Source organism: Sphaeramia orbicularis, chromosome 19 (assembly GCF_902148855.1).
Source record: "Sphaeramia orbicularis chromosome 19, fSphaOr1.1, whole genome shotgun sequence".
Classification (NCBI taxonomy): Eukaryota; Metazoa; Chordata; class Actinopteri; order Kurtiformes; family Apogonidae; genus Sphaeramia; species Sphaeramia orbicularis.
The window spans coordinates 43,651,653-43,674,648 of record NC_043975.1 but is presented as its reverse complement, the minus strand read 5'-3'; the positions used below and the strand labels follow the sequence as shown (position 1 = coordinate 43,674,648).

The window sequence follows — 22,996 nt, the reverse complement described above, 5'->3', positions numbered from 1 at the left end:
AAGTACTGTATCGATATTTTTAGGTATTTATTCAAATGCAGATATTGTGGAGGTTCATTTTTGTTTTTTGGTTGTAATGTCTGTAAAACAGAATTTCAGTTTGAACACAGGAACATTTTGTGATATAGCATTAGATCCTGTTCTGATCAAATAAAAATCTGTTTAGTATTTGTGCAGATTTCTGGCGTAATTCAATTCTTCAAGGAAATGATCATTTAAAAAAATAAACAAATGAAAAATTGCCTTTTTAACAGTATCATGATATATCGTGATATATCGTATGGTGATCCTAGTATTGTGATTGGTATTGTATCACCAGATTCTTACTGATATACAGCCCTAATCACCATCATACATGAAGACACATTAAATATGAATAAACCTCCTGATTGAAGCACCTTTAGTCACTGGGGTTTCGTTCCAGTACACAGGGGTTTGTCTTCGACCCACGGCATCTCAGATACTGGAGACGTTCTGTGGTCAGTTAAAGGTCAAGGGTAAAGGTTTCAATGACAGACGTGGAATATTCAGAATTATCCTTTTTTAGTGTTTAATATTATGAAAATAAGTGTGTTTTCTTTACCTCAGAATGAGTGGTTTAGGGTTAGGGTTGGGGGGGGCTGATCTGCCTTGGCGGAGGTCTGCGCTCTCCGAGAGCTTTTTTAGTTCTACTTGTACTACTTGTATTATAAGTGACTTATTTTAAAGAAGCTCCAGTAAGTGAAACATACATGTTATGACTGCAGGTTAGTTTTTTTTTTTTTTTCTCGGTCTGCTGTATAAATGTTTTTTTCCCAGAGGTGGTTTCCGTTTTGCTGTGACTGTGCGACAGTGCTGAGGTAGAGTGACGGTTCTGTAGAGGCACTGGTGTTTCTGTGCAAAGGCAGGTGGAGCTGCTGCTGCTGGAGTCTGGCCTTCAGCTTCCTGCATCACTCGTTTCCTTTTGTCTTTGTGCGGAAATCACCATTTCTGAGAAAATAACACCAGCTTTCAACAGTCACTTTAGTTCACATCACTAAAAGGAAGACAGTCAATCCACAGCTGATCTGAAATACTCCTACAGGGCTGGACGATTAATACCATACAGATGTTTACCTGGAGCTAGGGATGGAACGATTACCGCTGTAACAATAAACTGCGGTAAAATTGCAGACGGCTGGTATTATCGTTTAAATTCTAATTATCATGATAACCGTGTTTGATTACCGCACTTTTAGGGGAAAAAACGCCTATGTAAAGATCTGCTTTTATGTCAAATATTTGAGTATAGTTTTAATTTATTACAATTTTAATTTTCTATACCTAATATTTGGAACCAATATTCACTTTTAAAGTCTTTGAAAAGGTTCATTAAGCATCTGTGTGTTATTTATGCAATAAATTATATACATTTTTCAAGTTGGATTTTATATATTTATTTGTGTTTTTTGTGTTTTTTATGTTTTTATAGTAGGTCAAAGTGAAAAAATAATAGACAGATGATATAGATGAAGTTGTGCTGAAAAAAAAGGTACCAAACATGGGTATAGTAAACATTTGTTTAAATACTATATAAAGGCAAAATCAAAAGGACTGAAAAACAGCCAAAATAGGCTCAGACCACTAAGGGTTAATATCTGAATGTTTCTGCCAACAGGAGGTACATTGTGTCAATTATTTTATTAGTTTTTTTGTTTTTTTAAATCCAGCATGGTTAAATTATTTCAGTGTGTGTAGTAGTACTTTTTGAACATTTTGAGCACAATTTCACGAATACCGCGATAATAACTGATAATTTTAGTCACAGTAACCGTGATATGAAATTTTTATATCATTACATCCCTAACTGTGATATATTGTATCGTGATCCTAGTATTGTGATTTGTATCATATTGCCTGATTCTTGCCAATACACAGCCCTAATGTTAGTGTTGTGGTCCGACCGTCCAGCCCTGTGCGTTCAGCTACACTTCTGCAGCTGATGATCTGCTTCTGTTTTCAATCAGGTCCTCTTTGGTTTTTTTAATGCGTGAGAAAATTTCCCTAAAAAGTTCCTTGTACTCGGGCTGGTGGAAGTCATCGCTGAAGTCGTCCAGAGCAGGACCAGCAGAGGTCTGGACGGCCTGCTGGTCCTGCTGGTGGTCCTGCTGGTCCGGCTGGTCTTCCTGCAGCCCCTGGTGGCAGCGTCGCAGCAGCGCGTCGTACTTCACCTGTAAGGCGCTGTACTGGGCGTCGACCTCGTTCAGCAGTGAAATCCCACGGTACTTGACCACCTGGGCTCGACGCGCGCACAAGCACTCGTGATCGTCGTCGTGCGTCTGCGAGGCCTTTAGGAGCTGCTCGCTGTCCCACCGCTTCAGGGCCCCGGGGCTTTTCCACGGCCCCCCCTCGCTCTCCTCCGGCGGGCCGTGGACGGCACCGGGTCTGGCGGAGCGAAGGGACGCTTCTGCCTTCCAGAGCTGACGCAGCTCATCGGCCTCGTGCTCCAGCTCAGTCAGCCTGGCCTAAAAGAAAAAAACCATTATGATTTTATTCAAGTTCATGTTGATGTTATATTAAACCAAACATCAATTTATAGTTACAACTTTCAACACAATAGAGGGTATGCACGTGATGTCAACGCTAGCGGAAGTCACTGCGGTTCCGCCCACTGAGTGGCAGAAAGAGGGAGATGAGTGACAGCGTTGGCTTCAGTACTGTCTAAACTGAAGAACAATATTGAATAAAAAATGGGGAAGAGCTGTTGTGAGATTGATTGTATGAACAGGTTTGAAAAGCAGTGGGAGCTATTGTTTTACAGACACCGAAAGACAAAGAAAAGAGATGGAGATGGATCCACAAATCCAGGAAACCAAACCTAGATCTGTGGATCCTGTTTGGTGTCAGCTAACATTAATTTATGCTGTATTTTTGGGTCAAATCAGACCTTAAATGACGTATTGTTTTGGCTAACGTTACTTCTTAGTAAAGCTCTTGGTTTCATGATCAGATCTTTCATGGTTTTTGTCTTCATTTTGTGATTCTGAACCTTGTGCTCCTACATGATTAGTGAACTAACTGAAACTGAGGCTAACCTCGTTTTTCAAATACAGGGAACTGGAGAATAAAGCTACGACGGAGTATTAGGACCACATAAGAAAACAAAAACACTTGTCACTACGAGAATAAAGTCATAAAATATTGATATAAAACCCATAATTTTATGAGAATAAAGTCAAATACAAAAAGAATCACAATGTTATGAGAATAAAGTTGTAGTTATAAAAAACTCATAATTTAACAAAAATGTCATTTGTTTATGAGATTAAAATTGTCATATTCTGATAATAAAGCCATAATATTACCAGAATAATGTGTTAATTTAAAAACAGGTGGTATAAATCTCCTAATTTCCCAGAATCCAGTGGTGCCCTGCTGGTCCACAGCAGTAGTATCTGTGTTGTATAAAGTACTTGATCTGAACTAGACTCAGTAAATCTCCTCAGTCCCAGTAGATCATGCATATATTCACTGGGGTCAGTCCACGGTCTGCTGTAAATGCACTTTGGATCAGCTGGTTCTGGGCCCTAGTTTTGGACCCTGGTTGTCAGTGATGATGAAACCATGTATATTTGTTTCAGGTAAAAATAGCGCTGATCCCCTCCACCCTGGATGTCAGGATCCTCCATTTGTGTCCACATGTCAGTGTTCATGGACCACTTGTTCTTTGGTAGCTCGTACAGATCCATGTCCAGTCCAACTGTCCTTCATTTAATTTCATATTTCACATTTTCCCGCTCTGGCTGTGTTTACTGCTATACTCCGTCATGTTGAGCAGGTTGGTTTTTGACACTCAGTCTGACTTAGAGGGGCGTGGCCTGGTGGGGATACCCTCTATATGTGCGAGGGGCGGGGCTTGTTGTGCCTGGAACCACCTGTTATGTGTTGCTTTGTTTTCAGATTGACCGAATTCTCATGTAAAACATCTCCCACTCAACTCGCAGAACAAACACACACACGTTTGAATCCTACCCGACACCCCTCCATCGCTGTTAGCTGTTGCTCCAGTGTTACGTTCTCCCCGGCGAACAGCTCCGCCTCTCGTTCTGCCGCCTCCCTCCGAGCGCGCTCATTAGCAAACTGAGCCTGGAGCGCACGCAGAGACTGACGTAACGAGTCCCTCTCCTCCTCGTGCCAGGAGTAGTCGGAGGGTTCATCTGGGAGTTCGTCACCATCTGTGTACCTACACACACACACACACACACACACACACACACACACACACACACACACACACACACAAACCACTGTCAATAACATCTGACTCCATTTAAGGACAGTTGGATTTAAATATAACAGCTACTCAACAGGTGGAATATGAGGGGGAATCAAGGTTGTAATAGTTTTGGATTTTTCATTCTAGTTTAGTTTTATTTAGTTTTGACTTTTTTTCTCTAATTCAGTTAGTTTTAATTAGTTTTTAGAGCAGGTTTGCTAGTTTTTATAAGTTTTTTTTTTTCCTAAATGCTTAGTTTTAGTTTAGTTTTAGTTTTTTCATATCTTTTCTCTTCTTCTCCGTCGTATTCAAATAAATCCCAGACAGGACTCTGCTGCTTTCTCCCAACTTTAGTCTGCATGTTTCCAGGTAGAGTGGGGACCAGAAGACGACTGGAAACCACAAGTGACGGACCATTAAATATCATATGGTGCCAACAGTTAAAATTGCTTGAGGGAAATAAATCAATTTCATATCAATCCCACACTGACAAAGACGAAAACGAAGGTAATTTTTTCCATGATTTTTACGCATTTTAGTTAGTTTTGTAAACACACAATACAGTTTCAGTTAGTTATTGTTTTTTTCTTTTAATTATAGTTTTTATTTATTTCAGTTAACGAAAATGTTATTTCAATTCTAGTTTTTGTCATTTCGTTTGTTTTTGTTAACGATAATAACCTTGGTGGTAACCGTATGTAAACTGCAAAGCCAACTAGGTAATTAATGTACATGTGAAATTCAACTGCACATCAATTATTTAACATATAAATAAACAGTTAATCTATGCTTTGGATAACAGTAGGACAAGGCTTTGGGAGGAAGGTTATTATCGTTAATGAAAACTAACAAAATGACAAAAACTAGAATTGAAAAAACATTTTCGTTAACTGAAATAAATAAAAACTATAATTAAACTAACATCAGAACATTATTTTAATTCAATCCCAATAAAGGAACTAACATTATTTAATAAAAGAGTGTAAAAAAATAAATAAAATATAAACAAAAAAGAAAAATAAAAAAAACAAAAATGAACTTCCACAATATCTGCATTTGAATAAATACCTAAAAATATTGATACAGCACTTTTTAATATCAATACAGTATTGTGAAATGAAATATCATGATATATTGCAGAACCGATGTTTTCTTACACCCCTAGTTACAAGCAGACCTCACATTTAATGAAACTAGCTGACCTAAAAAAAAGAAAAACAGCTGATAGATAAAAAAGCACAGAAAGTAATAAACAAAGACGTTATCTACAGGACAGAGATTAGAAATTAGGAGACGAATCAAAGCCAGTTTCAGAGATAAGTGGAACATGTTCCAGCTCAGACGTGGTCCTTTGACCTTTGACCCTCCACCCAGACCTGTCCCATTACGTCCACTTCAGCCTCATCCTGTGTCTGTTTGCCGTGTTAATCAGTGACATTCTCATTAATCTGATGTTTGGAGAGAGCAGCCCTAACACCGTTACATAAACCGGAGTCCTGGAGTCTGTGAATGAGCTGGACATACTGCAGTAGGATCCAGGCCAAGGGGAAGTGAACGTAGCACGAAACATTCAAGACACGACAAAGTGCCAGAAAGAAGGATTAGCTCACAGCGAGGGCAGATAAAGCCTGGACACAGATTTACCGTTTCCCTTTTTGAAGCTTACAGACAGCTTCTGGAGCAGTGACAGCAAAACGGTGTTTTTATAGATTCACCTGCTAAACAAGTGTATGTGTGAATATAGAAGTTACTATAAGTCAGGGATCTCAAACATGCGTCCTGGGGGCCAAATGTGCCCTCCAAAGGTTCCAATCCGGCCCGTGGGATGAATTTACAAAGTGCAAAAATTCCACAGTCAAGCTGCAAAACTGAAAACAAAAATGAAAACAAATTAAAAAAAAATAAATAAAATAAAATAAAATTAAAAATTAAAAAAATGAAAACAAAGGGAATTTTATCCATAATTTTTATCTGTTTTAGTTAGTTTTATTAAGCACACAATACAGTTTCAGTTAGTTATCATTTTTTCTTTTAATTACAGTTTTTATTTATTTCAATTAACAAAAATGTTTTTTTCAATTCTAGTTTTCGTCATTTCGTTAGTTTTCGTTCACAATAATAACCTTGAACTACACTATACTGAACAAGAACTAAGCATTTAGAAAAAAATGAAAACTAATAAAAACTAGCAAACCTGCTCTAAAAACGAATTAAAACTAACTGAATTAGAGAAAAAAAAATAGTCTAAACTAAATAAAACTAAACTATAATGAAGAATCCAAAACTATTAGAACCTTGTTTCCATGGTTACATAAGCTCCCATAAACATGACAGAATCAGACTGTTTCGGTCCTCCTCACCTGAAGGTGTTGTGCAGTTCTTTCAGACAGGACACACTCTGGGTGCTGCGAGGCCAACCCCCGTCTCTGTGTGGAAGCTTCAGAGGTGGAGTCGGGCTCAGCTTCAGCGTTTCCACCTGATGCTGCAGCTCCTCCACCTGCATTTGCAGCAGCTCCACAGTTTCTGTCAACCTGCACCGACAGCAGCACCACCAATGACAGGTTCCACAGAAAGGTTCATTTCACCAAAACTACGCTCAGTCAGTACAAACAGTCATATGGAAGTCAATCTGTTTCATCAGATTTTGAATTATAAAAGCTATTGAATTTCTAGCACTGAATTTTTTTGCACTGAAAATAAATATCTGAATTTTTTTTTTTGCACTGAAATTAAGTGTCTGAATTTTTTTGTCTCTGAATTCAACTATGTTCATAAATTTAGAATTAAAAGAATTCAGATGCAAAAAATTCAGACACAAGAAATTCAGATGCAAAAAATTCAGTATTAAGTATCTTTAATTTTTTTGCACTTAAATTAAGTATCTGAATTTATTTTTGCACTGAAATGAAGTGTCTGAATTTTTTTCTCTGAATTCAACTATGTTCATGAATTTAGAATACAAAAAATTCAGATGCAAAAAATTCAGACGCAAAAAATTCAGAAGCAAAAAATTCAGATCACACATCCGCGCTGACCATCCTCCTGCATCGGTGTCGCATAACCAACCTAACGTAACTGGACTGGCTGGCTGTCGGTTCAACTTGAGATAGAATCATTGCTTATCCTTGGTGTCCCAGATGTGTGATCTGAATTTTTTGCGTCTGAATTTTTTGCATCTGAATTTTTGCATCTGATTTTTTTGCTTCTGAATTTTACGCATCTGAATTTCTTGCTTCTGAATTTTTTGCTTCTGAATTTTTTTGCTTCTGAATTTTTTGCTTCTGATTTTTTTTATTGTAAATTTATGAACATAGTTGAATTCAGAGACAAAATTCAGACACTTAATTTTAGTGCAAAAAAATTCAGTGCTAGAAATCCAGTGGCTTTTATAATTCAAAATCTGATGAGACAGATTGACTTACACAGAAGTTCCACAGACAGGTTCATTTCACCCAAAGTAGGCTCTCAGTCCAAACATTCACAGCTGTACCGTGGTGTCTTCTTACCCTTGGATCTTCTGCTGGGCTGCTCGGTTGTCCACACACAGTTTGTGGTTGTCCTGCTCCAGCTCTCGGGCCGACACATCCAGCTGCTCGTACACTTTGGCGTGCTGATCATTGACCTGCCTCAGGAGGTCCACCTGCTTGGTCAGATACTGGAGGACAGAAAAGAATAACAGGAAGAGATTAACACATGAAACTAGGGCTGTGTATCGGCAAGAATCTGGCAATACGATACAAATCCCAATACTAGGATCACGATACGATATATCACGATATATCATGATACTGTTAAAAAGGCAAGTTTTTTTGTTTGTTGAATTACACCAGAAATCTGCACAAATACTAAACACATTTTTATTTGATCAGAACAGGATCTGATGCTATATCACAAAATGTTCCTGTGTTCAAACTGAAATTCTGTTTTACAGACATTACAGTTTAAGATCCTGTTCATATTCTATTAGTTCAGAACTAACATCAGAACATTATTTTAGTTCAATCCCAACAAAGGAACTAACATTATTTAATAAAAGAGTGTTCAATAATAATAAATAAAATACAAACAAAAAAGAAAAACAAATGAACCCCCACTATATCTGCAATTGAAAAAATACCTAAAAATATCAATACAGTACTTTTTCATATCAATACAGTATTGTGAAGTGAAATATCACAATATATTGCAGAACCGATATTTTCTTACACCCTTAATGATCAGTAAATTAAATACAGGAAAATACCAGATTTACACTGAAAAATGCAAAATACAGAGGATAATATTGTAATAAATGGTGATAAATCACTTGAAAAACACACAAAAAAAAACATTTGAAAGTGAAGACAAACATACTTAAGGGTCCTTAAGGGTTAACGGAAGTTATTCTTTCAAAGTGTATGTATAGAGTAGGTATGTATGTAAAGAGTGTTAAATAATAATAAATAACATATAAACAATTAAAAAAACAAAAATGAACCTCCACAATATCTGTATTTGAATAAATACCTAAAAATATTGATGCAGTACTTTTTAATATCAATACAGTACCGTGAAATGAAATATTGCGATATGTTGCAGAACCAATATTTTCTTACACCCCTGGTATTAATATAAGAAAATACAGAAGTATGCATCTATGAAGGCAAACATTGTGTCTAATATGTAGAGATGGTTGACTAGTCGACAGCAAAATTAGTTAACGACTAATTTAGTCGTCGACAGTTCATTAGTGATGTCATGCAGTTTTGTTCAAGGAAAAATGTCAAGTTTATTGCTGATTACAACTCTTGAGTATTTAGTTAAGTATTTGCTTTGGAATTGTTATGGAAAAAAATGCACTTTTGTTTAAGGAAAAAAACCTTTTATTGCTGCTGCCATATTTGTTGAATATTTAATTGAATATTTGTTTAACAGACTCCATTCCAACTGTTGTGCACCACATGTGCTTGTTAAAGAAAGGAACATGTATTTTATTGCTGCAATAAATAGAAATAAGAGCTGTTGTTTTTTGTTTTGTTTCAGTTCATGATCTGGTAAATCGACTGGTCGTTACTTTAGTCAATGACTTGTCGACTATTGAAATACTCATTAGTTTCAGCCCTATAATTAAACCTGTAATGTGTAGATCCAGACAACTGAAACTGTATTGTGTGCTTCCAAAACTAACTAAAACAGATAAAAATTATGGATAAGATTCCCTTCGTTTTCATCTTCATCAATGTCGGATTGATATTAAATCGATTTATTTTGCTTGGACAATTTTAGCTAGCGGCACCATATAATATTTAACGGTCCGTCACTTGTGGTCACTTGTGGTTTCCAGTCGTCTTCTGGTCCCCACTCTTCCTGGAAACATGGAGACTAAAGTTGGGAGAAAGCAGAAGAGTCCTGTCTGTGACTACGACAGCGAGGAGGATTAAAAATATGAAAAACTAAAACTGACCTAGAACTAAGCATTTAGAAAAAAACAAAAACTAATAAAAACCAGCAAACCTGCTCTAAAAACTAATTATTTGTTGAATATTAAATTGAATATTTGTTTAACAGACTCTGTTGTCCATTCCAACTGTTGTGCATCAAATGTGCTTGTTAAAGGAAGGGAAATGTGTTTTATTGCTGCAATAAATAGAAATAAGAGCTGTTGTTTTTTGTTTTTGTTTTAGTTCATGATCTGATAAATCGACCGGTCGTTACTTTAGTCGATGACTAATTGACTATTGAAATACTAATTAGTTTCAGCCCTAGTATTAATGTGTGTGCATGTGTAGATCAAGGTTGTAATAGTTTTGGATTTTTCATTATAGTTTAGTTTTATTTAGTTTTGACTTTTTTTTCTCTAATTTACTTAGTTTTAATTAGTTTTTAGAGCAGGTTTGATAGTTTTTATTAGTTTTAGTTTTTTTCTAAATGCTTAGTCTTAGTTTAGTTTTAGTATTATTTTAGTTTTTTTCGTATCTTTTCTCTTCTTCTCCGTCGTATTCAAATAAATCCCAGACAGGACTCTGCTGCTTTCTCCCAACTTTAGTCTCCATGTTTCCAGGTAGAGTGGGGACCAGAAGACGACTGGAAACCACAAGTGACCATGAGTGACGGACTATGAAGTGTCGTATGGTGCCGCTAGCTAAAATTGCTACAGTGACATAAATCGATTTCATATCAATCCGACATTGACAAAGACGAAAACGAAGGGAATTTTATCCAAAATTTGTATCCGTTTTAATTAGTTTTGTAAGCACACAATACAGTTTCAGTTATCGTTTTTTTTCTTTTAATTATAGTTTTTATTTACTTCAGTTAACGAAAATGTTTTTACAATTCTAGTTTTCATCATTTCGGTAGTTTTCGTTAACGATAATAATCTTGGTGTAGATCCAGGCAATATCACACGTTTTTTACTCTTCTGTATGAATTTGCAGCTTTGAGAACGCACACAAACCACACATCATATTGTATTAAAATATCATGGATGTTGTTCTGTGGCTTTTCATAGCAATTTGAGCGATCATAAAAAAAATGGAAACAAAAGTAACTAAAACTAAAAAATAAATATCATTCATTTCCAGTGGGAGGTCATGTTAAAACCAAACCGACCCACACTTTTAGAACCGCATCCATTCAGTCACACTTTAGTGTAGGTTAAAACCAGTGGCAGCTGCTCGTCTTTCAGAGAGGGGAAGCTCATTTTCGCCTTACAATAAAAAAAATTGTCATGTTATTTAAACATAAATTCAGCCCTCCATTCCTTTTTAAGAAAATGGTCAGTGACCTTATCGTACCATGTAGGCGTCTTTTCCAGGGACTTGATAGCTAGTTCACTCCGACCTAGCCAACAGTATGATTGATTTAACTATCTACAAAACGATATTAAACTCGAACAAGAAATGATTAAATTTTGTAACTGAAACAAGAAAACGTTGAAATTATGTTAAATTGAAACAAGGAAGTACAATGAGTGTGTTTTATTTACAGTGCAAGAAATGAACAAGTAATTTCGTAGTGGTTTCTCTCGGTTTCACAGCAGAATGTGTGACGGTATTAAACTGAACTGTGTCAGTGAAGGAGTAGATCTCAAAATAGCTGTCAATCAAACGGGATTCAGCCTTTCGACCGATCCTACAATCAGCACATGGAAGCCCAGCGTCCAGCCCGGCCGAGCTCCACCCACAGCTCCACTGACCTCCAGAGACGCCGAGTGTCCGGGGGTGGGACAACATCGTGGCATTTATCCAATTACCGTCCAGTTTTGAGGCAATGAAAAAAACTGTTCCACTCAGTCCCACTGAAGCCCAGAGACGCTGAGCGTCTACGGACAAATGCACTGAGCAGAGACAGTATGAGAAAACAGCGCAACGGGAATGTATGAGAAGTGAACAACATCGAGCCCGCTGATTTGTGATAAAGCTGATTCTGAACGAACTCGTCTGTGAGATGAACGTGTTCTAACACATTTGTAGTCAATGAAATGTCAACACAACCGCACATATTTAACCATTTAATTTTTGTAATTTTAGGGGAAGCCAAGCTTCCCTTGCAGTCTATGAGAAATCGCCACTGCAGGAAGTGCAGTTTGGAGCTCAGACATTCACTGCAGCAGAGTTCATGAACTAATGCGCAGAAACGCTGCAGGTCTGAGCAGATTAACTGTGTGTGTTAGTGCGATGAGTACGGAAGGATTTAGTGCCAGACTCAGACCGACTTTACTTTTTTTGTGTGTGTGTGTGTGTATCATGTATTGGCACATGAATTAATATATCAAGCCATTTTTATATTTCTGTATATATTTTCCAATATGGCAGGTTCAGTCCTCCATAGACTTTCAACCCCAGATCAGTTTGTTTCAACATGTTTCTTTTCTATTGTTGTGAAAACAGTTTAATGATAGAAGACAGAATCTCCTGGTTCATGTGTGAAGAACAACTATGGATTTGGGAAAATTTGCAAAAGAAACAACAGAAATATTCCAAAATTTAGACAAACTCTTCAAGTTAAATGTCAGGTTTTGTTCATTTTAAATCATGAATTATTAAATCACTGTCAGACATCATCAAGGAAAGCAGCAATATTTCATATTTCTGACTTAAATTGAGCCAAAGTTTGTCATCTTGGTCATTTTGGGATTCTTTCAGTCAGATTAACAGGTCATGTTCCATTCAGTTCATTAGTTAACGGTACAGTTGGACTCAGTTGAACTGGTTTAAACTACAAACAGAGCTCAAAGAAGGAAGTAGGACAAACGATAGACTTTAGAACCAGCACACTGATGATTAATTTAATGAGTGTTAATTAGATTTGGGATCTGATTAGACTGGTGTACTGTCTCACTCACATTTTTAATAATAATATTCACAGTGGAAACAAACTTGAAATGATATTTAAATTATATATCAGGACTAAATGGGAGCCTAACATTATTCCTAATATTCACTTCCATTATTCTGGAATAAAGCAAATGTGTGCCATCAGATAATGAACGGTTGTATTTTGCAATATATTTTTTTTAATAGCTGTATTTTGTAATTTGAATTTTTTTTTTTTTTTATATAATTGAATATTTTCTTTTGAATAGTTATATTTCATCATTTGAATATTTTATAGCAGATTTTTTTTTTAATAGTTGTATTTCGTAATTTAATTTTTTTTTTATAGTTGAATACTTTTTTTTGCATAGTTGTATTGCATCATTTGAAATTTTTTTTATAGTTGAATGTGTTTTTTTTTTTTTTAACACTTTCAGTGCCATGGGCCGATTAAATCGGCTTTACGAAAACAACCTGTAAAGTGCCACGGGCCGATCAGATCGGCTTTGGAGAACACGCCACGTTTGTGTACAAACAAACCATCCACCCCCATTTCTTTCTCACATTTGGATGACGTTCTTTCTGTGTCCCCCTTTTGAGACCAAGCAGACGGGAATTTGAGGTCACGCGACCAAATAATATTTTTATATCTTTTTAATGTTTCTTATTCTCCGGTGTTTCATCAGAGGGAGCCCTCCATGCCGGGGGGCGGCTGTGGACTCCGGGGGCTGTGGCGCCTTCTCTCACTGGGGTCCGCTCCTGTCTGGTGGGTGGGGGTCCCAGTTGGCCCTCTCCCACTGGTTGGGATGCGGGGCTGTGCTGCTGGTGCCTGGTCGCCGGGGTCGGCGGCTGCCTCCTGGTGCAGATGGCTCCCTGAGACAGCGCCTCCTAAATTGATGTTTTACTTTTACTTGTACATTTTTGTTCTGGTCTACCCGTGCTCAGTCAGTCTTCTTAAGTATGTGTGAGCTTGTGGGTTTGCATGTATATGTGTGTGTGTGTGTGTGTGTGTGTGTGTGTGTGTATGTGGGTGGGTGTGGGTGGGGGGTGGTACTGATTTTTAAACTGATATGTAAAGCACTTTGTGCTACAGTTTTTAATGTATGAAAAGTGTTGTATAAATAAAGATTATTATTATTATTATTATAAATTATGCAAATTACGATCAATAATGAATCGGCTGCGTCCGGTGCGTTTTGGATCTAATCAGCAATCGGTCGGATGTTACTGAGCGGTTTCCTGCAGGATTCTTCAAATATTATGAAAACGACGCGAAATACTGAAAAACGGCCAAATTCTGTGGCACTTTTAAGGCTTATTAGCCCCTTAACTGTCTGGCACTTAAAGAGTTAATGGTTGTATTTCACAATTTGAATTTTTTATAGTTGAATTTTTTTTTTGAATAGTTATATTTTTACACATAGAGTTTCATAATCTGAAATCAATTATTAAAAAAAAGTTTTTTAATTCAATATTCTCAAATACAATGCGTTTCAAATTCAATCTAAAAAAAATTCAATATATCACAAAATACAACCATTCAAAAAAAAACATGCAACTATAAAAAAAAATTCAAATGATATACAACTATTAAAAAAAAAAACATTTATTGCAAAAGACAACCATTCAATATCTGATGGCACACATTTGCTTCCATATATATATGTAAGACTGCGATCTGGTAGGATCGGCGATTCTACCAGTAGAGACTCCGATCATAGTCTCTACTGGTAGAAACTCCGATCCTGCCAGTGGAAGGGTTAGGGTTAGGGTTAGGGGTTAGGGTTAGGGTTTGGATCAGAGTTTCTACTGGTAGAGACTACGATCGGAGTCTCTACTGGTAGAATCGCCGATCCTACCAGATCGCAGTCTCTACCCTGACATATATCTGTCCATCCAAACATCTGTTAGTTGCTTACACCGCAGTGAACTTTTAAAAATCTAAATTATTTAAACTGTGACAAGGAATTCAACACATATTGAATGTAAAGACTGTTTCCCTGTTCCTCATTAAAGCCTAAATGTGTGTCTGCTTTAAGTCCATGTACTTGAAGGACAGGTTATCTTATCAGAGGCAGCAGCTCGTACACTTTGAACCGTTCGTCTTCAGTCTAATCTGTTGCTGAAAATCAACAGACAAATAACAACACGGAGCTTCAGCTTCACAGTAACAGCACACCTCTGAGCAGAACACTTACGTCATACTTTTATATTTTTTATTTAACCTTTATTTAACCAGGAAAAAGATCCCATTGAGATCAAGAACCTCTTTTCCAAGGGAGTCCTGGCCAAGAAGCAGCATGAAACACAACACATAGTTACAACATAGGATAATTTACAGGACCAGTCAACCTATGAAAAACACGTGCAAGTCACTGAGTTATTCTCTAGCATTTTGAGTTTGCATTTAAAAGCATTCAGGGAGATCAATTCAGTCAGTTTCCAGTCTTTTAGCAACTTATTCCATGTGTGAGGAGCAGAGTAGACGAATGCCCTTTGACCCAGCTCTGTACGGCCGAATGGTACAAAGAGGAATAAACGCTCATTCGATCGCAGACAATAAGAATCAACACTTCTTGTTATTAAACTACAGATATAGGAAGGCAATAGTCCAATTATGTCCTTGTAAATAAAGGTGTACCAGTGTCCCAGCCTCCTCATGGACAGGACGGGCCAACCCAGTCTGGAATACAACTGACAATGATGTGTTATGGCTTTAGAGTTAGTAATAAACCTCCGAGAATGCAACTCTAGTTTTAATGTTTATTCAATGGTTTTGTTGCTTTATCTCATGTTCTACCTCTGGATTTGTGAAACGTTCCACTGTATTTATACCATAAAGAGGTTTTTAAAACCATAAATCACTGCTTTTATCTTATTGAAAAAACACTCTAACTGTGCTTCATTTACTTTGATTTATTTTTCATTTAATGCTGTGAAAGACAACAAATAAAATGAACACTAAATAGGAAAATCTGAAACTACATGGCAGTGTTAGTGTTGTTCCATCTTCTGTATTTTTTAATCATTTTCATCTTGTTGCATCTTTTATGCAGTTTTTGTTAGGGCTGTGTATCGGCAAGAATCTGGTGATACGATACAAATTACAATACTAGGATCACCATACGATATATCATGATATATCATGATACTGCTAAAAAGGCAATTATTTTTGTTTGTTTCTTTTTTTAATAATTAATTAATTATTGATTGATTGATTGATTATATGATTGAATTACACCAGAAATCTGCACAAATACTAAACACATTTTTATTTGATCACAACAGGAGCTGATGCTATATCACAAAATGTTCCTGTGTTCAAACTGAAATTCTCTTTCACAGACATTACAGTTTAAGATCCTGTTCAAATGTTCATATTCTATTAGTTCAGAACTAACATCAGGACATTATTTTAGTTCAATCCCAACAAAGGAACTAACATTATTTAATAAAAGAGTGTTGAATAATAATAATTAAAAAAAAATGGAAACAAAAAAAACAAAAAAACCCAAAAATGAACCTTCACAATATCTGCATTTGAATATCTAAAAATATCGATACAGTACTTTTTCATATCGATACAGTATTGTGAAATGAAGTATCATGATATATTGCAGAACTGATATTTTCTTACACCCCTAGTTTTTGTCTTGTGGTCTTTTACAAATAACTTGCAGTAACACAGAACCAAAGAGACCCAAAAAATGTGTGTAATCTGGAAAGAAATATTGACTGAACATTTTCAGGGATAATAATCAAATTATATGAACATTTTTATTGTGACTACATATTTTATCTGAATCACTGAGCTCTAATTTCTGAATATTATTCTGCCTTATTTATGTACAGGAAATGCAGTTTGGAGCTCAGACATTCACTGCAGCAGAGTTCATGAACTGATGCGCAGAAACGCTGCAGGTCTGAACAGATTAACTGTGAGTGTTAGTGCGATGAGTACGGAAGGATTTAGTGCCAGACTCAGACCGACTCTACTTAAGGAAATGAAAACTAGGAGGGAAATTAGGATTAGTATCTGGAAAAGAAGAACTGAATACTGAATTTATAAACTCAGGTAAAAAGATCTACTTTCACATTTTATTTCTTTGCATGAAAAAAGAGAAATATCAGCTTTTATTTATCTTTAAGTTTTTATTTATTTTTTTTTTTTTACTGAAATGTAGGCATGTGATTTAACATTTGAATATTGCATTTTAAAGGTTTTAAAGGGACTCCCTTTCAGGCACACCAGTCGTTCCATTTTTGTTTTTTGTTTTATTGTCTTGTTTTGTTTATTTGTCCAAAGTTTTATCATTTCTATCATTAATGTAGTAAAAGTCCTGTGTTCTGTTGTATAAATGTGAGATGGGGGTGGGATTTAATATGTTTTCTTCTTCCCACTCCTTTTTGAGCAACACATTGAATATATTTTATTATTACTAGTGTACATGGAAATTGCTATTTTGTCTTTATCATCTTTATTTATTAATGTATTTGCTCTGATATTAGTTCCTTGTACAAACAAAAATGTTAATTTTTTTCTTCTGCTCAAAACAAATAAATGAATGAATGAAGTTTTGTGTAATATTTGTGTCTGAAATAAACTAAAACTAAAGTGATTCCAAAGTGAGTTCCCCACACCACGTTCATGTGTAATTCATGTTTCACAGTAAAAGTCTTGTTAATAAATAGGTCACTTCTATCTATGAGGCTACATTCGCAAATTAAATTGTTTGTTTTTCACTGTGAAGCAGGTAAATTTAATTTAATCTGTTTTGTTCATGGTTGTGCATTTCATCAGCAGACATTCAATAATCATCAGGTGAACAAACATGGTCACACCCATGATCGAAAAGGAGCAGGATGAAGACAATCTTCTATTTCCTGTCCCCGTCTAAATAATAATAGCCTTAATGGTTATCGAAACACAACTAGATAAAAAGTCAGACAAACCAAACCAAATACATCCAAAGATAATATAAAATGAATACAAAACCAAGTGCAAAACTACATAGCTAGGAAGTACAAACCAAACAAAACATAAGTAAATATATACCTGATGAAATGATGCAAAACAATTACGATACCAGACCAGAATAAGCGAATACAATGTAAGGCCGGACTTTGTATTCTCTAAAATGCTTTAATTCCATTGTATTTAAATGATTTCAACTTTATTCCATTACTATAAAATGTTCATTGCATTCTTCTAATTTGTAGATATAGTCAAAAGTACGAAACAGTTTCAGTTAAATGGATTTAAATCACTCAGTTTTAGTCATGACCACACCTTTTTTATCTGTGCATTGCATTGTGGGTATTGGGCATGTTGTTGTAAATGTGTTCTTTTTCTGTGCAGGGGTTCAGTGGGGTTGTGCTGTTAGTGTTCATTTGGACTGAATGTGTGGATGTCAGTGTTTGATTCTACTAATGATTCTACAAAGCAATTGACATTGCAACAAATGTTGAGTAAAATTAACTTGGCATTTAGTGTGTCCACTCAAGTTTTCATTACTTACATTTTTTAAGGCAACAAGTTACCTGAAATTTTTTGAGTGAACTCAACTTATCCGGTCTTACAGGGAGGTAAATGGTCCAGTTGTCCACATATTCCCTTACACTGTAAGACCAGATAAGCTGAGTTTACTTACAAAATTTGAGTGTGGATTTGTAGTGTGGATGGAAGTAAGGCAGGAAATTCACTCAATGTAATTTGCCCACACAGGAAGTGCTTTTAATTTGGTAAGGCATAAAAATTTAGATTAAATAAGAATAATCCTATCTGAACAGTAAATCTATTGTTCTTCCTATGGCTCTGCAGCTGTACAAAAATACAAAAACAAACACAAAAAGGCCAATAAACACTGACATCCACACATTCAGTCCAAATGAACACTAACAGCACAACCCCGCTGAACCCCTGCACAGAAAAAGAACACATTTACAACAACATTCCCAATACCCACAATGCAATGCACAGATAAAAAGGTGTCGTCATCACTAAAACTGAGTGATTTAAATCCATTCAACCGAAACTGTTTCAGCCACCACTACGTCTACAAATTAGTAGAATATACTGAACATTTTATAGTAATGGAATAAAACTGAATTCATTTAAATACACTGGAATTAAAGCATTTTAGTAAATACAAGGTTTACAGTGTGCCTTGGACAGAGGAACCGCTCCGGTCTGTGTTTTTACCTCGATCTCCTGCAGCTGCTCCTGGTTGGTGGCGTACATCTGCTGCAGACCCTGCTCCAGCTCCCTGTTCCTCTCCAGAAGACTCTTCCCCAGCTCGGCCGCCAGCTGCAGATCTGAGGAGGAACAAGGGACAGTGAAGGCACCACGGCTTCAGCCCCCAACTACTGCTGAGGTGAAGGAGGGACAGTGAAGGCACCACAGCTTCAGCCTCTAACTACTGCTGGGGTGAAGGAGGGACAGTGAATGCACCACGGCTTCAGCCTCCAACTACTGCTGGGGTGAAGGAGGGACAGTGAATGCACCACGGCTTCAGCCTCCAACTACTGCATAAGGTGAATGATGGAGACTGGGGCTGTGGTTGGAGTGTCCTCTGGAGCAGTTGGCTGCTGTCCAGGTACCGACCATTTAAACCAGGGCTGTCAAATTCATTTTAGTTCAGTTCCACATTCGCCCCAATTTGATCTTCAGTGGGCCGGACCAGTAAAATAATAACAGTGAAAAAAACAAAGTAAAATTATATTATGATCAGGTTTATGCCTACAAAGTTTGCTTAAAAATCTGAATAACATGAACTTGAAATGTCTTAAGAAAAACAAGTGTAATTTTAACAATATTCTGCCTCGGTTTATCAGTTTATTGCGGTGGCCCAGAGGTGCAACAGCCCAAAAAATTATCCACTATAAGAAAAAAAACACAACAGCCCAAAAAATTATCCACTATAAGAAAAAAAACACAACAGCCCAAAAAATTATCCACTATAAGAAAAAAAACACAACAGCCCAAAAAATTATCCACTATAAGAAAAAAAAGACAACAGCCCAAAAAATTATCCGCTACAAGAAAAAAAGAGAATAGTGGATCATTTTTTGGGCTGTTCTCTTTTTTTTCTTTGAGTGGATAATTTTTTGGGCTGTTGCACCTCCGGGCCACCGTAGTTTATCATTTACACATGTGCATTACAATCGCATGAAACATTTAGTAACGGACAGAATATTTGGTCAAATTGCATTTACTTTTCTTAAGACATTTCCATTTGTTCATATTTGTTCAGGTTATTCACATTTTTTGTAAAAGCATAGTTTGGTAATGTAAATATTTTCATGTAATTTTTACTTTTTTACACCAAAAAAACAGAGAAAATTTGGGGTTGTCATTATTTATAGGTTCTAATGATAATATTTTACTGGTTCTGACCCACTTGAAATCTAATTGGACTGTATGTGTCTGTATGTGGAATCTGAAATAAAATGATTTTGACATCATTGATTGTTAATATCTTCAGTGTAATTTTTGCATGTCACAAATTCATCCCACAGGCCACATTTGGCCACCAGACCGCATGTTTGGCACCAGTGCTTTAAGGCTTTTAGCTGGTGTTCACACTTGTACTAATCAGGGGTTTTAATGCTCATTTCTCTGGTGTTTATTCATTTACAAACTGTCCTCACTCTAGTATTTTCTTTATTATTTAGTTCTCTGTGTGGTTATATTAAATTAAATATCCCCCAAAATCCAGACAAAGACCTGCAAAGGACACAAAGGTGCAGATGGGAGACAATCTAACCCTTTCATGCATAGTGGTCACTACAGTGGACAGCTGTTCTCTTGTATGTTCATGGATTTTGTTGTTTTAGTTCCATATCAGCCAACACAGTGGACACTCACACTGCAACAATCTAAATCTGACCAAGTGTATTTTTCTCATTTCTAGTCCAAATATCTCATCACACTTAAAATAAGACATAATCACCTAATGAGTAACTTTTCAGTCAGATATAAGAACTGGTTTTTAGACAATAGATCTGGAAAATCTGATTTCAAGAAATCTTACCAAGATAATTTTACCTGTCCCATTGGCAGATTTTTTTTTTTTTTTTTTTTTTTTTTTTTTTGCTTGAATTAAAAAAAAAAAAAAAAAAAAAAAAAGTTACTCTTTAGATGATTATGCCTTATTTTAAGTGTGATGAAATATTTTGACTAGAAATGAGAAAAATACACTTGGTAAGATTTACATTTTTGCAGTGCATGCACCATCCCATACACTGCAAGTCATACTGTCACTGTAACTTTACTGTTCTTGATAAACCTGATCTGCACTAACATGTTTGAGTGGAAATCAATTGCTTGTTATTGTTTTTAAACTGTAATAATTAACATGTTTTGCAGTTTGTTTGTTTGTTTTGCATATTATCTTCATGAAGTGAGTAATTACTAGTATTAGTGCATGTTAAAATGTGAGAAAACATCAGATTAGCTGCATTAAAACTGTTTTCATTTCATAGTTTTCACAGAGTTTATCAGTAAATACATTTCTTTGCTTCAAAATTAAATCCATGGTGTTCAGCTGAGTGGACAGTTTTGAAACTCCATGAAAAATGGGTTCATAAGAACAATTTCAATCGCATTGTTTTGTTTTTTTTAAGGCCTGGAGGAATAAAAACACTCAGTAAAAAATCTTGATTAAGGCTCTCACAATTCATGCATGAAAGGTTAAAAAAAAAAAAAAAAAAAAAAAAGACATTCAATGGAAATTTAAAAAAAAAAAAAAAGAAAGAAAGAAAGAAAGAAAGAAAGAAAGAAAGAAAGAAAGAAAGAAAGAAAGAAAGAAAAGAAAAGAAAAAGAAAATCTATTATATCTAAGGCATTTTCAAAGCTACCAGATGAATTCAGGTCCTTTTTTTTTTTTTTTTTTTTTTTTTGCCGCATATGCGTGTCCTTGTTCCTTCCGTGCGTCAACGTGCCTTATTGTCTGATATTTAAGTCAAATATCTGCACATATTATTACATCCTTGGATCAATAATACATATTAGAATAAATATAATGACGTACATAATTGATATAATGACTCCAGGATCATTTATGACATTCACTTGTTCTGTTACCATGAAGTCACTAATTCTAATGAATGTTATTGGAGTTTATTTATTAAACAGATGGAGGGTTCTGTTTAGTGGTTCTGTTCAGTCTGTACACACAAAGACTAGAAGGTAAAAGGAAACCCTACCGTGTTCAAGGTCCTGCTTGTCGTACCACGGTTCCTCCTCCTTCAGCTCAAATTCTTCTTCTACAATCATGTCGGTCAGCATCTTTTCTCGGATTATTCCTTCTTCTTTCCCTCCGTTCTTTGCGGTTCTTCACTTTCCAAACGCACAGTTTTATCATTAGCGGCTCCGTTTGTGTCCTGTCCGCCGCTGTTGTGCGCCCTCCCCGCTCCTGAAGCCGGCACCGGTGTGCGCTTCCCACCGGACCGACGGACCGCGAACGCACCGCGGCTGCCCTGTCAGGTGTCCGCCTTGGATTTTCACAATAAAACACCTGTTTGAGAAAATGGTGTTAGACAGCAGTGGGTCTCCAACTTTTTACAGTGGAGTACCCCCTGAAATAGACTTTTTACAGTGGAGTACCCCGTGAAAAAGGTTTTTTACAGTGGAGTACCCACTGAAATAGACTTTTTACAGTGGAATGCCTCCTGAAATAGACTTTTTACAGCGGAGTACCCCCTGAAATAGACTTTTTTTTTTTCTTTTTTTTTTTTTTTTTACAGAGGAGTAACCCCTGAAATAGACTTTTTACAGCAAAGCACCTCCTGAAATAAACTTTTTACAGTGGAGTACTCCCTGAAATAGACTTTTTACAGCGGAATACCTCCTAAAATAGACTTTTTACAGCAGAGTATCCCCTGAAATAGACTTTTTACAGCGGAGTACCCCCTAAAAAATAGACTTTTTTTTTTTTTTTTCTTTTTTTTTTTTTTTTACAGAGGAGTAACCCCTGAAATAGACTTTTTACAGCAAAGTACCTCCTGAAATAAACTTTTTACAGTGGAGTACTCCCTGAAATAGACTTTTTACAGCGGAATACCTCCTAAAATAGACTTTTTACAGTAGAGTACCCCCTGAAATAGACTTTTTACAGCGGAGTACCCCCTGAAATAGACTTTTTTTTTTTTTTTTTTTTACAGAGGAGTAACCCCTGAAATAGACTTTTTACAGCAAAGTACCTCCTGAAATAAACTTTTTACAGTGGAGTACCCCCTGAAATAGAATTTTTACAGTGGAGTACCCCCTGAAATAGACTTTTTACAGCAGAGTACCCCCTTAAAAAAGACTTTTTACAACGGAGCAGGGCCGGACTGAGACTCATTTTCAGCCCTGGAGTTTCATAACTCAGACCGACCCACTTTAGATCACAACCAATTCTTATTAAAATCATGTAATTCTAACCTTACATGTTATCTTCATCTGTCTCCTTTGTGCCTAGTG

The 22,996-nt window shown here is 36.2% G+C and overlaps 1 protein-coding gene across 1 annotated transcript; it reads right to left on the bottom strand.

Moving 5' to 3' along the window:
* Nucleotides 1-1,903: 1,903 nt before the first annotated feature.
* Nucleotides 1,904-21,971, bottom strand: LOC115439697 (cerebellar degeneration-related protein 2-like). Its single transcript, XM_030163642.1, has 6 exons — nt 21,739-21,971; nt 18,734-18,846; nt 7,741-7,889; nt 6,595-6,765; nt 3,991-4,201; nt 1,904-2,483 (listed from the first exon to the last, which is right to left on the bottom strand). The coding sequence occupies exons 1-6, from the start codon at nt 21,818-21,820 to the stop codon at nt 1,944-1,946; spliced, it is 1,266 nt and encodes a 421-aa protein (XP_030019502.1). The 5' UTR covers nt 21,821-21,971; the 3' UTR covers nt 1,904-1,943.
* Between the last annotated feature and the right edge of the window lie 1,025 nt (nt 21,972-22,996).

Coding starts and splice junctions, on each gene's coding strand:
- LOC115439697 (XM_030163642.1), bottom strand. CDS start 21,820: ATGCTGACCGACATGATTGTAGAAGAAGAATTTGAGCTGAAGGAGGAG. Junction 18,847..21,738: donor CAAGCAGGACCTTGAACACG/GTAGGGTTTCCT, acceptor GTTCCTCCTCAG/ATCTGCAGCTGGCGGCCGAG. Junction 6,766..7,740: donor GCCCAGCAGAAGATCCAAGG/GTAAGAAGACAC, acceptor CTGTCGGTGCAG/GTTGACAGAAACTGTGGAGC.